Here is a 13826-nt window from a genome sequence, read left to right as displayed (position 1 = left end):
TTGCCGAAGCCCGGCAGGTCTGGCTTCAGGCCTCACTCTGCCCGTCACTGGCAGTGTGACCCAGGAGACTCCTCTATCCCTTTTCCTGTCTGTAAACCGGGCTTCTGGCGGAAATGTGTGATGACCCGGGACAGGCAAGTTGGGGGGCCCAGTAAGGCCCCATCATGTAGGGTGTTGGGTAGTATTGCCTCTGGGGGACTCCCCCGTGTTCAAAGGTGGGCGCTGGGGGTCATGTGTAAGAAGACGTCTGCCTCAGCCTGCAAAACTGTGGAGCCCAGAAGATGCTTGGGCCCCTCTGGTTTTCAGAGTGTTGGAACCACAAGAAGCATGTCAGGTGAGGATTGCAACCATGAACCTTAGACTCACTGCCTGGATTCGTTTTAGTGGTGTGACCTTGAGCAAGTCACCTAACCTCTCTGTGTCCCAGTTATGGCAGGAAATGATAGGATAAAATAGGCAGAGAGGGAAAGGATAGGACCCCGGTGAGGTCCCCGGATGTGGAAAAACATTTTGGAACAATGCTGGGAGTGTCTGACCACAGCAAACAACCTCAGGCTAAGGTTCCTCTTAAGAATGTAACAGACCCCACCCATCCCCCTCAAGTTTCCCTCAGGAATTTGAGGAAAGACCTAGGTATGGCCATAGACCACCCCTCATACAATGGAAACGAGCCAATCAGGAATGGACCACCCAGCACCTGGATCTATCCAACCAAGAAGGGTGAGACCTGAGAGGGACTAAGGAGGAAGGGGAGGGGAGGGCTGACCAAAACCTAATAAAACAAGGACACTTGCCTTTGTCGTGGGCATTCCCTTTCAAATGTCCCCTCTCTGTAAAGAGAGCTGTCCCACTATTCTAACTTTCTAATCTTATCCTTTAATAAACTTTTGCCTGCTGTTCATTTTGTGCGCTACTCTTCATTCTTCGAGGCGGCAAGACAATGGATCCCGGATATAGTGGGAAAAAATCCTGCAACACAGTCACCACCTTATACAATCAGTACAGTAGCCTTCACATCATGGAGTTGAGCGAGTTCAATGGACCATTACTGGAAAGCCCCTAGAAGTGGCCCCTGGCTCAGAGTCAGTGCTCGGCACAGTTCAGCTGATGTTATCTTCATCTAGACCCACCCCCTCATTTTGTGCAGGCACTGGGTTCTGAGAAGCAGAGACATGTACATAGAGCTAGTCAGAAGGCCAGGCATTCTAGAATGTCAGAACCACAAGGGCCCACTCAGAGCCCATCCATGGCGGTTCCCATCTTGTCAGACAGATAAGGAAAGAGGCTGAGAGAGATAGTGACCTGTCCAGGGCACCCATCCTGGCCGGGGGTGTGGCAGGAGGCACCAGCCCTGCTTTTGCTGAGGGGAGAGTTGTGTAGGGTCTGCAGGTAAGCCAAGAAGAACATGGTCTCCCAACAGGCCTGAGGAAGGGGTGGGGCTCTAGTGGTGCTCTGCTGGCTCTCAGATTTCACGAACTGAGTCACTGAATGGTGCCATCATGAGACCCGCTGTGTAGGTGCTTGTCCCACTTAATTCTCACAGCAGCCTTCTGCAGAAGCCCTCATGAGGCCCATCGTGCAGATGACAGAACTGAGCCTTAGAGACCTGCCCCGGTGACGCAATTAGGAAATGGCAGAACAGGGATCCAACCCTACCCTGTCTGAATCCACTCTTGTGCCCTCTTCCTTTTCCTCCTCCTCTTCCTTTTCTTCCTTCTCCTCCTCTTCTCCCTCCCAGGGAGAAGTCACCTCTATGGGCTCCTTAACTGGCTATCCAATCTCTGCTTACACCCCCCTGCAACTAGGAGCACATTCCTTCACTGGGCTGCCCTTTCAACTCCTCTTGGGAGAGTTTTTTTGTCCCCCAAAGCGGACCCCCTTCCCTCTCCATGGTCCTGCAGGCCTCCACATGCCCCACTTCACCAGAAGTGGGGCAGAAATCCCTTATCTTGACTGTTCCTGTGAGTAATCAGGTTTCCCAGGTGAAATTCATACAATAATAATTTCTATCAAAAACCTCAGCATATCTAATTGGCTAGCTATTGTCTGAGAACCCTAAAAGAAGCCCCTTGGCAAGGGGAGTGGCTGGTGTCTTGAGGGAAAAATATTCAAATAACTGAGTCAACTGGTTCCCCTACTCCCATCTAGCCATGGAGTCAGGATTGTAGGGAGAGGAGTTGAGTCAGACACAGAACTTTCAGGCTGGGAGTGATTGCTAACGGTATTCTCCCGAGACGCAGGAGATGGGAGGGTTACACCGGACTTGCAGCAGACGCATGGAAAATGGTGATGCAGAGGACAAAATTACCTTTGAGTTGCTTTTAATTCCATGCTTCTCTGAAATATCCTGGATATTACTAAGAACCAGCCAGAAACCAAGTGGGATATTTTCCAGGAATGCAAGGTTGGTTTAACATTAGAGAATCTATTAATTGAATTAGTTTACTAAGGCTACCATAACTGAGTACCCCAAACTAGGCCACTTAAACAACAGACATGTATTGTCTCACGGTTCTGGAGCCTAGAAGTCCAAGATCACATGTCATCAGGGTTGGGACCTTCTGAAGGCTGTGAAGGAGAATCTGTTCCATGCCTTCCTCCTAGCTTCTGGTGGTTTACTGGCAATCATTGTATAGACACAACACCCTGACCTATATGTTCAAGTTCACATGTATTCTCTTTTTGTGTGTATCTCTCTCTGCATCCAAATTTCCCTTTTTATAAAGACACCAGTCATAGTGGATTAGGGTCCACCCCAATGACTATTTCTTGATCACCTCTTTAAAGACCTTATTTCCAAGGAAGATTATATTCTGAGGTACTGGGGGTTAGACTTCAATATCTATAGGGGGACACAATGAACCCATCATAAGCATGTGCGATATTAATGAATCTAAGAGGAAAACCATATAATCTCTATATATACCAAGAAAGCCTTTAACAAGATTCAACATCCATTCATGATAAAAATAGTGAAATAGGAAGTGAGGGATACGTACGTTTTCAAATGATAAAATGTGGTTCTACAGCCAGCATCTTATTTAATCGAAGAAACACTGAAAACATTTTCATAAAGATCAGGAACCAGGCAAGAACGGCTCTTGGCTCCACCACTACCCCACCTTGTACTAGAGGGGTTGGCTAATGCAATTAGACAAGATAAATCCATTGGAGGCCTGACAATAAGTAAAGAAGAAATAAAACTACCTGAAAAACCACAGAGAAGCAATGACAAACGAATTCAAACAGTAAAAGAGCTCAGTAAAGTAGCGGGACATAAAGTTAAAATATAAAATTCAATAGCTTTTATGTGTACAAACAATAAACAGAGGTGCTAAGGGTAGAGAAAACCCTATTTGGGATAATGACCAAAAAATCACATGCTTCGGAGCAAATTTAATTAGACATGTATAAGACCTGTATGAGGAAAAATTGAAATATTCTTGAAAAGCACTAAAGAACAATTGAAAAGACATCCTCTGAGAGATGAGTCAACATTATAAGGATGTTAGTTCTCCCTATGATAATTTGCAATTTCAGTGCAATCGCATTAAAAATAATGGCAAGCTATTTTATGAAGATAGATGAGTTGATGCCAAAGGGCATATGAAAAAGAAACATGCAAGAACAGGCAACAAAACACCGGAAAAGAAAACTGTAACCATAAAGGTTTACCAGACATTAAAAATGTCAGGGCGCCTGACTGGCTCAGTCGGTAGAGCATGCAACTCCTGATCTCAGGGTCATGAGTTCCGGTCCCACACTGGGTGCAGAGCCTACTTAAGAAAACTTTGTACCAGACATTACAATAACAAAAGCTTCTGTAATTAAGTGGGCGGCACTGGTGCATGGATAAATTGCAACAGACTAAAAGACTTAGAAATAGACCCAAATAAATGATTTTCCCAGTGATTTGAGACGTACCTTTGTTACATACTAAAGATGGACTTTGTCATAAAGGATACTGGGTAGCTACTTGGAAAAAGGAAAAAAAAAATAGATACATATGTTCCACCCAATAAAAGAAGAAATGTCTACAGGGTTTAGGGCTCTAAGTGTTAAGCTGAAGCCACACAAAGACTAGAAGGAAACATGGGTGACTTCTCTTTAAGTGTCATGTTGGGAAAGGCTTTGATGATGGCCCAAATTCCAGACCCCACAAAAGAAAAGACTGATAAATTTGACTACATTTTGGAAATTTAAAAAAAAACTTTGCCTGACACAAATCACCATAAACTAAATCCACATACAAATGACACCCTAGAGAAAATATTCACAACATTATACCACAAACAAAGGGCAGTTCTCTTTAATACATAAGCAACTCTTAAAAACTGAGGGACAAAACCCCAAAATCCAATAGTAAAATGAGGGGAAAGGCATGACACACCATTCACCAAAAAAGATGGAAAAAATATCCCTCACACATATGGGGGAAAATACTCAAGGACACTGAAAATTAGAGAAAGGCAAATTAAAACAACTCTGAGAAAGATGCCATTTCTCATCTATCAGCCTGACAAAAAATGAAAAACACCCCAACACATTCTGTCAGCGAGGCTGTGGGGAAATGGGCATTCGAATACATTTGAGTAGATAGCTGGTTGGAATACAAATTGATGCGACCCTCTGGGAAGAAATTTGGCAATACCTGACAAAATTAAATATGTGTTTACACTTTGCCCAGGCAATTCCACGTCTATGAACCTGCCTTGAAGATAGGCCTCCAGCAGTGTGAAAATACGTAGGCAAAAGGTTTTTTGTTGAAGCATAATTTTTGATTGCAAAATCTTGGAAACAATGTATCATACATGGGAAACTAGTTGAATAATTATAGCCGAGCTATATGAAGAACTTTGCAGCTATAAAAATAAATAAAATAAAATAAAATGAGGAAGATCTCTGAATTGATGTGGCATTAATTCCAGACGCACTATTAAGTGAAAAGAAAAAAAACAAAGGCCAAAAGAACGTCAATATAGTACGCCGCTCTTCACTATAAAGAAAGAAGAGAACATAAGAATACGCACAGGTATGTGCTCGTCTGGGCGAAGGAAACATAGGAAGGACAGGCGAGTCTTTGGGGGCGGCTGGTTCCTCGGGGCAGGTGGCGAGAGATGGAGAGAGTGAAGAGTGGGAATAGGAGAGCAGGGGCGGGGAGAGTGCTCCACCTCCAAGTGTATCTTTTTGAATGTGTATTATTGAGATGTAGTTTACATCCCATAACATTCACCCTTTTGAAGTGTGAAATTCCGTGGATCTTAGACTGTTTGCAAAATTGTGCAGCCTTCGCCATTGTCTCGTTTCAGACCATTTCCATCACCCCGTTAGCGGTCACTGCCCATGCCTCCCTCCCCTCAACGCCTGGTGACCCCTAATCTACTTTCCGTCTCTGCAGATTTGCTGTTCTGGACACTTCATATAAATAGAGCCATACAGTATGTGGCTTTCTGGCTGCTTTCACCCAGCAGTGTTTGCACGGTTCATCAGTGTTGTAGCGTGGGTCAGCACACCCTTTCCTTTCTCTGGCTGGATAATATTCTGCTGTGTGTAAATACCACGTTTTGCTCATACATTCAGCTGTTGCTGGACCTCTGGTATTTTCCCACTTTGGGGCTATTAAGGATAATGCTGCTATCGACGTTCACGTATGAGGATTGCATGGACCCATGTTTTCAATTCTTCAGGGTGCACACCTAGGAATGGAATCATTGGGTCATAGAGTAACACCATGTGACACTTTTGAGGAACTGCCAGACTGTTTCCCAAAAAGCTCAGAGCACCCTCATGAGAACTGGGACCCTCCTGGAGTTACTGGGTCAGATCCCAACCAGCCTTCCGCTCTGTCCTGACAAGCAGGCCCCGTCCCATGCCATGTCCTAGCACTCCAAGGCTCCAAGCCCTGCCCATTCCACCTGCAGTGACCTCTGGGCTCCCTCTGCTCCTTTCTCCCTCTCAGTTCAGGCACTTCCTTGCCTCCTCACTCTCCCCAGCCCCCCTCCTGCCCCTCAGACCTGAAACCAAATGAACTTTCTGAAATACAAATCCAATCTCCTCCCCTATTGTTTCAAACTCTTGAGAGCAGGAGTCAACAATAAAGGATTTTACAGACTAATATCATTTCTGGGTTCTTGGGAGCATCAGGGTGAACCTTCTGGAAAGACTGCTCTTCTACCAGGAATATTATGTTAATGAGCCTGTTCGTTAACTCAAAGGCCAGGCTGAGTCTAGACAGGAAGGAAGAAGAGGGTCACCAACACTACAGAATAATTCTGTAAATGACGGTCCCAGGGTGGAGAGGGGCCATCTCTGAAAATCATTATAATTTGATTGAACGCTGAGAGATTGGCAGCCATCCCTGGCAGCGTCCGGGTGGGTGCCCAGGTGGGGTTCTGGCACTGGATGGGTGGAGAGCTGGGAAGGAGACAGGGAAGGAGGAGCTCCAGGAAGCCAGGCGGGCCTGACCCCTGAGCTGCACCCTCCTCTCGTGCCTCCCGCTCCCAGTGCCACGGAGATGGGGGCGGCTGAGGAGGTTTTCCTCCCGCGGAAGGCACGAAAGATGTTCTGGCTGTGTGCAAGCGTGCACACGAGGTGCTGCCTGCCTTCCCCTCCCTGGAGCCCGAGTACTAGCCTCTGGCTGGTGCAGCGGTGGCTTTGGACTCCGGGTGTGGCTGGCCTCAAGCACGGGGGCTAGGGCAGCAGTTGGGGCCTCGGAGTGGCAGGCAGGAGGCCTGAGCGGGTCATCCTCCTACCTGGGCGTCAAGCTCCACATCTGGCCAAGGGGGATGATGATAATCCCTGTTCCCTGGTTGGCGTGAGGATTCAAGGCAGTCAGGGACTTAGAGGTGCTTTACAACATGATAACTCTCCACATTAATTTATTTTTTAAAAAATCTAAAAGAGAGAGAGAGAGAAAGAGAGGATCCCAAACAGGCTTGGCACTGTTAGCGCAGAGCCTGACCTGGGGCCCGATCCAACCAACCGTAAGGTAACACTCCAAGCGGAAATCAAGAGTCAGGCGCCCAACTGACTGAGCCACCCAGGAGCCTCTTAAAAAAAACTTCAAATAACTTTTTATTATTTTCTTGCACATCTTTTAGAGTCATTCTTAGATACCCTTTTATTTCTATCATGGTACTTTAAAAAAAATGACTTTTCCTAAGGGGCTTGGTTGGCTCAATTGGTTAAGCCCCCAACTTCGGCTCAGGTCATGATCTTGGGATTTGCGAGTTTCAGCCCTGCCTCGAGCTCTCCTCTGTCAGCTCAGAACCTGTTTCCCTCTCTCTCTGCCCCTCCCCCACTGGTTCTCTCCCTCTCTCTCTAATTAAATTTTTTTAAAAATGACTTTTCCTGACTACTTACTACTACTGTATAGAAATTAAATTGATTTTGTAGGTTGATTTTGTATCTGGAAAACTTGGCGCTTTATCAAATTAATTTAATCAAGCATCTGTAGGATTTGTGTGTGTGTGTGTGTGTGTGTGTGTGTGTGTATTTTTCGGCGAGTTTTTAATATGTAGACTAATGGTTCTCAATGCGCTGGACGGCTCCCTGGCTGGGAGATTAGAAAATCTGTAAGAGTTCTGTTGTTGTGCCCAAGAAATTACACATCACAATTCATATTGTTGTATTTTAAAGTATCTTCTTTTATTAATCTCATATTAAAATTAAAGAATTGGGTTGATTTTTTGAAAATACCTGTGTGGACAGATTATATTATCCAACAATTTCATTTCAGGATAGGGAGGATGACATTAATTTGCCACAGAATGGGGAATCTGGGTCTGATAGGGTTGCAAATATCTAGGGTTTTGATACTTTTCTTTCTTTTTTCAAGTCATTATATTTTTGAATCCTTATCTTGCCTTGCCGCGCTCTTGGACTATGTTGAACAGAAGTGGTGATAGTGGGCACATCTAGTCTTATTCCAAGTCTTAAAAGGAAATGCTTTCACCATTACAAAGATTTTTTTTTTAAATCATGAATAGATGTTGAATTTTATCATTTTTTTCTCCTGCATTGGAGATACATTTCTCTTGATGTGATAAACCACATTGACAAATATTACCTTTTTTATCCATACATTCGGATCCTTTTCTTTTTGATTTCTTTTAATTTTTATTTATTTTTTTATTTTAGAAAGAGAATCAGAGCATGAGCAGGGGAAAGGGGCAAAGAGAGAGGAGGAGGGGAGAGAGAATCTTAAGCAGGCTCCGAGCTCAGCACCGAGCCCAATGTGTGGCTCAGTCCCACAACCCTGGAATCACGACCTGAGGGGATATCAAGAGTCCTTGGCTCAACTACTGAGCTATCCAGGCGCCCCTTGATGCTTTTCTAATACTAAATAAACCCACTTGGAATTTCTGGGATAAACCCATTGAGATGCTGATATATTATGCTTTTGTACATACTGTCACGCTCTGTCTGATGGCATTTTATGTAGGATTTCGCATGTATGTTTGTGAGACAGGCCCATCATCTTCTCTGCTTATATGGTCCTTGTCACATGTGGCGCGGGCCACAGCAGTCGGGTCAGTCGTTGGGAGCACAGGCTCCAGGGACCCAGTTTTACAGGGACCCGAGGACCTGCCACCAGCCTGCACGCAGAAACTGTGTGCAGGGCGCGCCCCCTGGCGGCTGTGTGTCGCAAGAGCCTTGAGGAACTGGGTGGGGTGAGTGGTGCCCAGGTGGCTCCCAGGGCCAGGTGACACCAGATGGTGCTGTGTGGGCTGCTGGTTTTCACCGCGCCTGATGACGAGAGCAGCTCAGCTTCAGAGACGGGGTGACCAGGGTCCAGAGGGACACCAGGATCCAGATGGGGTGACCAGGACCCTGCAGGTGCACACAGCAGGCCCATAACTACCCAGTTCTAAACCTTCTGAGCTGTAAAGTTTGAATCTTAATCTCTTTATCTATAAAGTGGGGATAATCCATCTGCTTGTCAGGGAAATGGAAGGAGGTCGTCAAAGCACAGAATTCAGACTTTCTGGAGAATATGAAAGGTGTCCTCTCCTGGCCTCAGCTTTCTCATTTTCTTGTCTGTTACAAGCACTTGATAAATGGGAGAAAGGAGAAGGGAGTTCAGGATCAATGATAATTGTACAGTATGAGAGTCTGTCTCAGGGAGGTCTGTGTGAAGGAAGCACATTTGCTCATTTATTTATTTTAGTTTATTATTTGATTGTTCATTTATTCAACAAATATTTAATGGACCCTGTGGTGGACAGAATCCTGGCCCTAATCCACGCCATAATCTTTGGAGTTTATAAACAGGTTGGGTTATGTAGGGAAAGAGAAATAAGGTTGAGGGGGGAGGAAGGTTGCTGACCAACTGATCCTAAGATAGGAAGATAATCCTGCATTATCCAAGTGGGCCCAGTGTCCTTAAAAGTGGAAGGAGGAGCAGGAGAGTCAGAGATGCAAGAATGCTGTTCTGAGGATGGAGGAAGGGGCCTCTAGTTGCTGGAAAAGGCCAGGAAACTATTCTCCCCTAGAGCTCCACTAAGGAAGCTCTTGATAACACCTTGATCTTTTAAAAAATGTTGTTAACTTTATTTTTGAGACAAAGTGCGAGTAGGAGAGGGGCAGGGAGAGAGGGAGACACAGAATCTGAAGCAGGCTCCAGGCTCCGAGCTGTCAGCACAGAGCCCAACGCAGGGCTTGAACCCACAAACTGCGAGATCATGACCTGAGCTGAAGTTAGACACCCAAACAACTGAACCATCCAGGCGCTCCATATAACACCTTGAATTTTAACCCCATGAAGCTTGTGTTAGACTTCTGACCTACAGAGCTGTAGGACAATACATTTGCATGGGTTTAAGGGACCAGGTTTGTGGTCATTTGTCACAGCAGCAGTGGGAAACTAATACAGCACAGTCCAGGCACAGCAGCAGATGCTGGGGGTTCTGGGAACTCACCGCGCTGTAACTAGGTGTGAGTTGCTGCCATGTTGAGAAGCTCCGTGCCCTGGGCCTGGGCCTGGGGGTGGGGGTGGTTGGGAAAGGCTTTTCCAAGGACGTGGCACTCCATCTTATATCTGAAGGTTATATCAAATGAAGCGAGAGAGGAAAAGTGTTTCAGGTAGAGAAACAGGTAATGTTGGAAGGCCCAGGGGCAAGAGAGAGTACAGAGAGCCTCAAGAGGCCCCAGCCGAGTGGGGAGAAATCAAGCTGGAGAAGCCAAAGGAAAGCACATCAAACCGCGGGTCCCAGAAAGCATTTGCTTTGTATCTGAGGACAGCAGGACTAGATATTGAGAGGGGCCAAATCATGACCAGATCTGCCTTTTGGCTGCTATAGGGTGCAGGGTGTACCCCTAGGTGGCTCTGGCTGAGGCCCGCATCAGAGCAGGTGGTAACCCAGGCCAGACTGGTGCCATGGGGAAGAAGACGGACAGACAATGACTGGAGAGCTTTTCTGGAGGTGAGATCAACGGAACTTGGTGATGCACCAGATGGGGTATGAGGGAGCGACACATTGGTGGAGAGGAGGCCTGAGGTGTGCCTGCAGCACATTCAAGCTGAGGTGACGGCTGGGCCCGGTGGATATGCATCGGGAGTTGAGTGAAAGTCTGTTGGAGATTCAGGGTAGACTCTGGGTTGTTGCAGAGGGAAAAAGAGGTTTCTTAACCTCGGCACTAGTGACCTTGTGGGTAGAGCAGTTCTTCGTTTTGAAGTAGGCCTGGGGTGTTGTCCTCATCGGCAAGGTCAGAGCTGGGTCACGTGCCAATCCACGTTCCAATCCAGGGGAAGGGAAAGGTGAGAATGGGTGAGGTGGGTTCAACTGTGGTCCTCATGGCGTCCACGCAACGTTCATCCAAAAAAGCCAGGTCACATGGCCGTGCGCAATTGCCAGGGAGGCTGGGGGAGAATGTAGTCTAGGTGTGTGCCCAGGAGGGAAGGAGCAGCAGTCAGCTGGCAGCCTCCCCCGCAGGCATCCTAAATGATGCAAGAGACATGGATGGTGGCAGTTGGAAGACATTTCCCATAGAGATCGGAGCCTATCGGAGCCTGTGCAGAAGCGCAGAGGGAGGCAAGAGCCCAGCAAAGGACAGCACCTGTGGTTCCACTGGATGAGTCTGCCGGTGGGGAGGGATGGACCTTGTCCTGAGGGCAGGGAAAGTGTTTGGTCTGCCTCCTACTCCCCCCCCCCCTCTGGGGCTCCTTCCTTCTTGAAGTTACTCCGTCATGTCCATCTCCCACAGCTGGGACCTCTATACCCATTTCTGCCTCACCTCAGCTGTTTTCCTGATCTTCCTACTTTGCCAGGATGACCGGAAGCTCCTGGAGATCGAAGACCCCTGCGATCACTGACCCTGATCACTGATCCCTCAGCCTCCTAACCAATATTCACGACTCCACGCTCCCTAATTCACATCAGCACACCCCCTAATCTTTGTCCCTCCAGCCTACCAATCTGATCCTTTCAGCCCCAACAGTTCTGTACGTTGACCTCCACAGTCTTTCCAAATACGGTCCAGATTCCCCTCTCACTGTCTTGCAGAGTTTCATCATTGCTGACCCCCACGCTGACCCCACCTTCAACCCCCAGCTTGGTTCCCCAAGGCTGACCAACCCTGAGGCCCAGACCCTGGCAAGGATTCCGTCTCTGCCCTCCAGGCGTGAGCGCAGGTGGGGCTGGTGTGCGTGGTCAAGCCCATCAGAAGAGGCCAGCAGCTGTGGTCAGTGGATGTGGAGGGGACCAAAATGGTGTGTTGACTGGGAATCACCACATGGCCCTGGGTCAGTCACTGTCCTCACCCAGCCTCAGGTTTCCACTTTGTACAGGGGGAGTTTTGACCTCACACAGGTGTTGGGGATGGGAGAGAACTGGGTGGGAGGAGGGCTGCCAGATGCCCCTCCCACTGACCCCCACCAAGCTGACCCTGGGGGCTTGCTTTCCAGGTCCCAAGTGTGAACTGACATCCGGAGGGAGGGATCCATCTGATGGCTGCCAGTCCAGCTGTACATCTACTCACTTGCGGGGGAACTGATGGAAATGACAACTGGTATATTGCACCCCACAGGAGACATTTGGACCCGTCCCCTCACGTCTCCCTTGTTCTGCTACCCACATGGACCCACTGCAGGAGCTGGCCCCGGAGAGGGGGCCGTGCAGCCGCATTTGGAGGGGAAACAGACATCCCTTGCTCAGTGCACTTCATTCCTAGCTGCACACTCGAATCACCCGAGGAACTTAAAATATACCTAGGTATCCGTGGACACCCGAGACCCACACTATCAGAGATCCTGGAGGTGGGGCCAGGAGCCAGGCTTTTTCAACCCCCCCACCCCCCAGGTAATTGCAGTGTGCAGCTGGGGTTCGGGTGCACCAAGCCGGGTGGGATAGAAGGTATCCAGAGCAGGAAAGATGCATTCTCAGTGCGGGAAGCATCACGCGCGTGCGGAGGCTGCTCCCCCTCCCCCAGCACGAGCCACCCATCCTCAGGAGGAGCCCCTGTGACCCTGGCTACAGTTCAGCCCCGGGTCGTGCAGCGCCTTCCACATGAGTAGCATCTCGTAGGGCGCGAAGCGGTGCACGATCAGCAGCTGGCGGTACAGGCAGGGGTCGAAGGAGGGCCGCTGGGCGCCGGGCAACTGCACGCCGTAGGGCCGGATGCCCTCGTGGCCGCTGGGCGCCAGGCCCGCGCGCTTCAGACACATGCCCATGTAGGCGTCGTCGATGGGGAAGAGCGGGGTGTGGAGGGCGGCCGCGCGCAGGGCCCGGATGGTGTGGCTGGACAGCAGGAAGCCGCCGCCGCTGCAGTACACCGGGTAGGCGGTCCCGGGGAAGAGCTGCGGCGGCACGAAGTACTTGCTCCAGCTGTCGCGAATGGGAACCGAGCCGTCCATGAGCTGCCCTGCGAAGAGGTGGCGGTCGGACGGCTGCGTCTCCAGGTAACTGAGCACGTTGGCGGTGTGCACGAAGACGTCGTCGTCGCCGCTGAGCAGGAAGCGCGCGCGCGGGCAGCGCACCGCCAGCCAGTCGAGCAGGTGCACGTGCTTGAGCGTGAGGTTGAGGAAGGTGTCGACGAAGGCCCACTGCAGCACGTCGCCGTGCTCGCGCGCCTCCAGCCCCACGAGCGCCTGCAGCTTCTCGGCGTTCTCCGCGTCCTGGGGCGGGCTCGTGCCCAGCAGGAAGAGGCGGCGCACCTGCCGCCCGCCGTAGAGGCGCTCCTGCCCCCACGTGCGGCGGATGAGCTCGCGCCGCTCGTAGTTGGCGGGCAACGACTTGACCGCCAACAGCAAGTAGGCCCCGCGGCGGCCCGCGCACTTGGTGGGCGCGTCCCAGAGCAGGGGAAAGTGGCGGCAGTGGCGGTAGCGCAGGAAGTCTTGGATGCGCTGTGGCAGCTGCTGGAAGCCGTCTGTGGTGTTGACCGAGTCGTTGGCCACGCATGGGCTGAACATCAGTGGCTGTACGGCCACAGGAGCAGCGGGGACGGCCTCGGTAGGTCCATCCCTCGTGCTCTCCTGCTGGGAGCTGGATGCTTGGAGAAACCACAGGTGCAGGGCCAAGAAACTCATACCCACCAGAAAGAAGGTCAGAGTCTTAGGATTCATGGACCGGCGGCAGGGAGAAGCCATCTGTCGGGGAAACCGAGTCGGGGGTGAGCCGGGAGTCATCTTTGACGTCAGCAGAAGGGCACCCTTGCCCCATCACGTCTCTCCCAGGACCCTCCCCTTTTTGACTTTGCTGCTACAAGGTTAAGGGGAAACCACAATTCAAGATTACTCCAAAGCATCTCATGTCTCACATAGTCTGGAATGTTCTGACCTTCAGCATCTCATTGTCTCCTGACATCTCCCCCCAACTCCCGGAATTCAC

At 49.6% G+C, this 13826-nt stretch overlaps 1 protein-coding gene across 1 annotated transcript; it reads right to left on the bottom strand.

Annotated features, from left to right (window-relative positions):
* Positions 1-12445: 12445 nt before the first annotated feature.
* Positions 12446-13624, bottom strand: B3GNT6 (UDP-GlcNAc:betaGal beta-1,3-N-acetylglucosaminyltransferase 6). Its single transcript, XM_029915638.1, has one exon. The coding sequence runs from the start codon at positions 13622-13624 to the stop codon at positions 12446-12448; it is 1179 nt and encodes a 392-aa protein (XP_029771498.1).
* Between the last annotated feature and the right edge of the window lie 202 nt (positions 13625-13826).

Source organism: Suricata suricatta, chromosome 11, assembly GCF_006229205.1.
Source record: "Suricata suricatta isolate VVHF042 chromosome 11, meerkat_22Aug2017_6uvM2_HiC, whole genome shotgun sequence".
NCBI classification, from domain to species: domain Eukaryota; kingdom Metazoa; phylum Chordata; class Mammalia; order Carnivora; family Herpestidae; genus Suricata; species Suricata suricatta.
The sequence above is the reverse complement of the archived record's forward strand: the minus strand, read 5'-3'. Positions and strand labels throughout refer to the sequence as shown.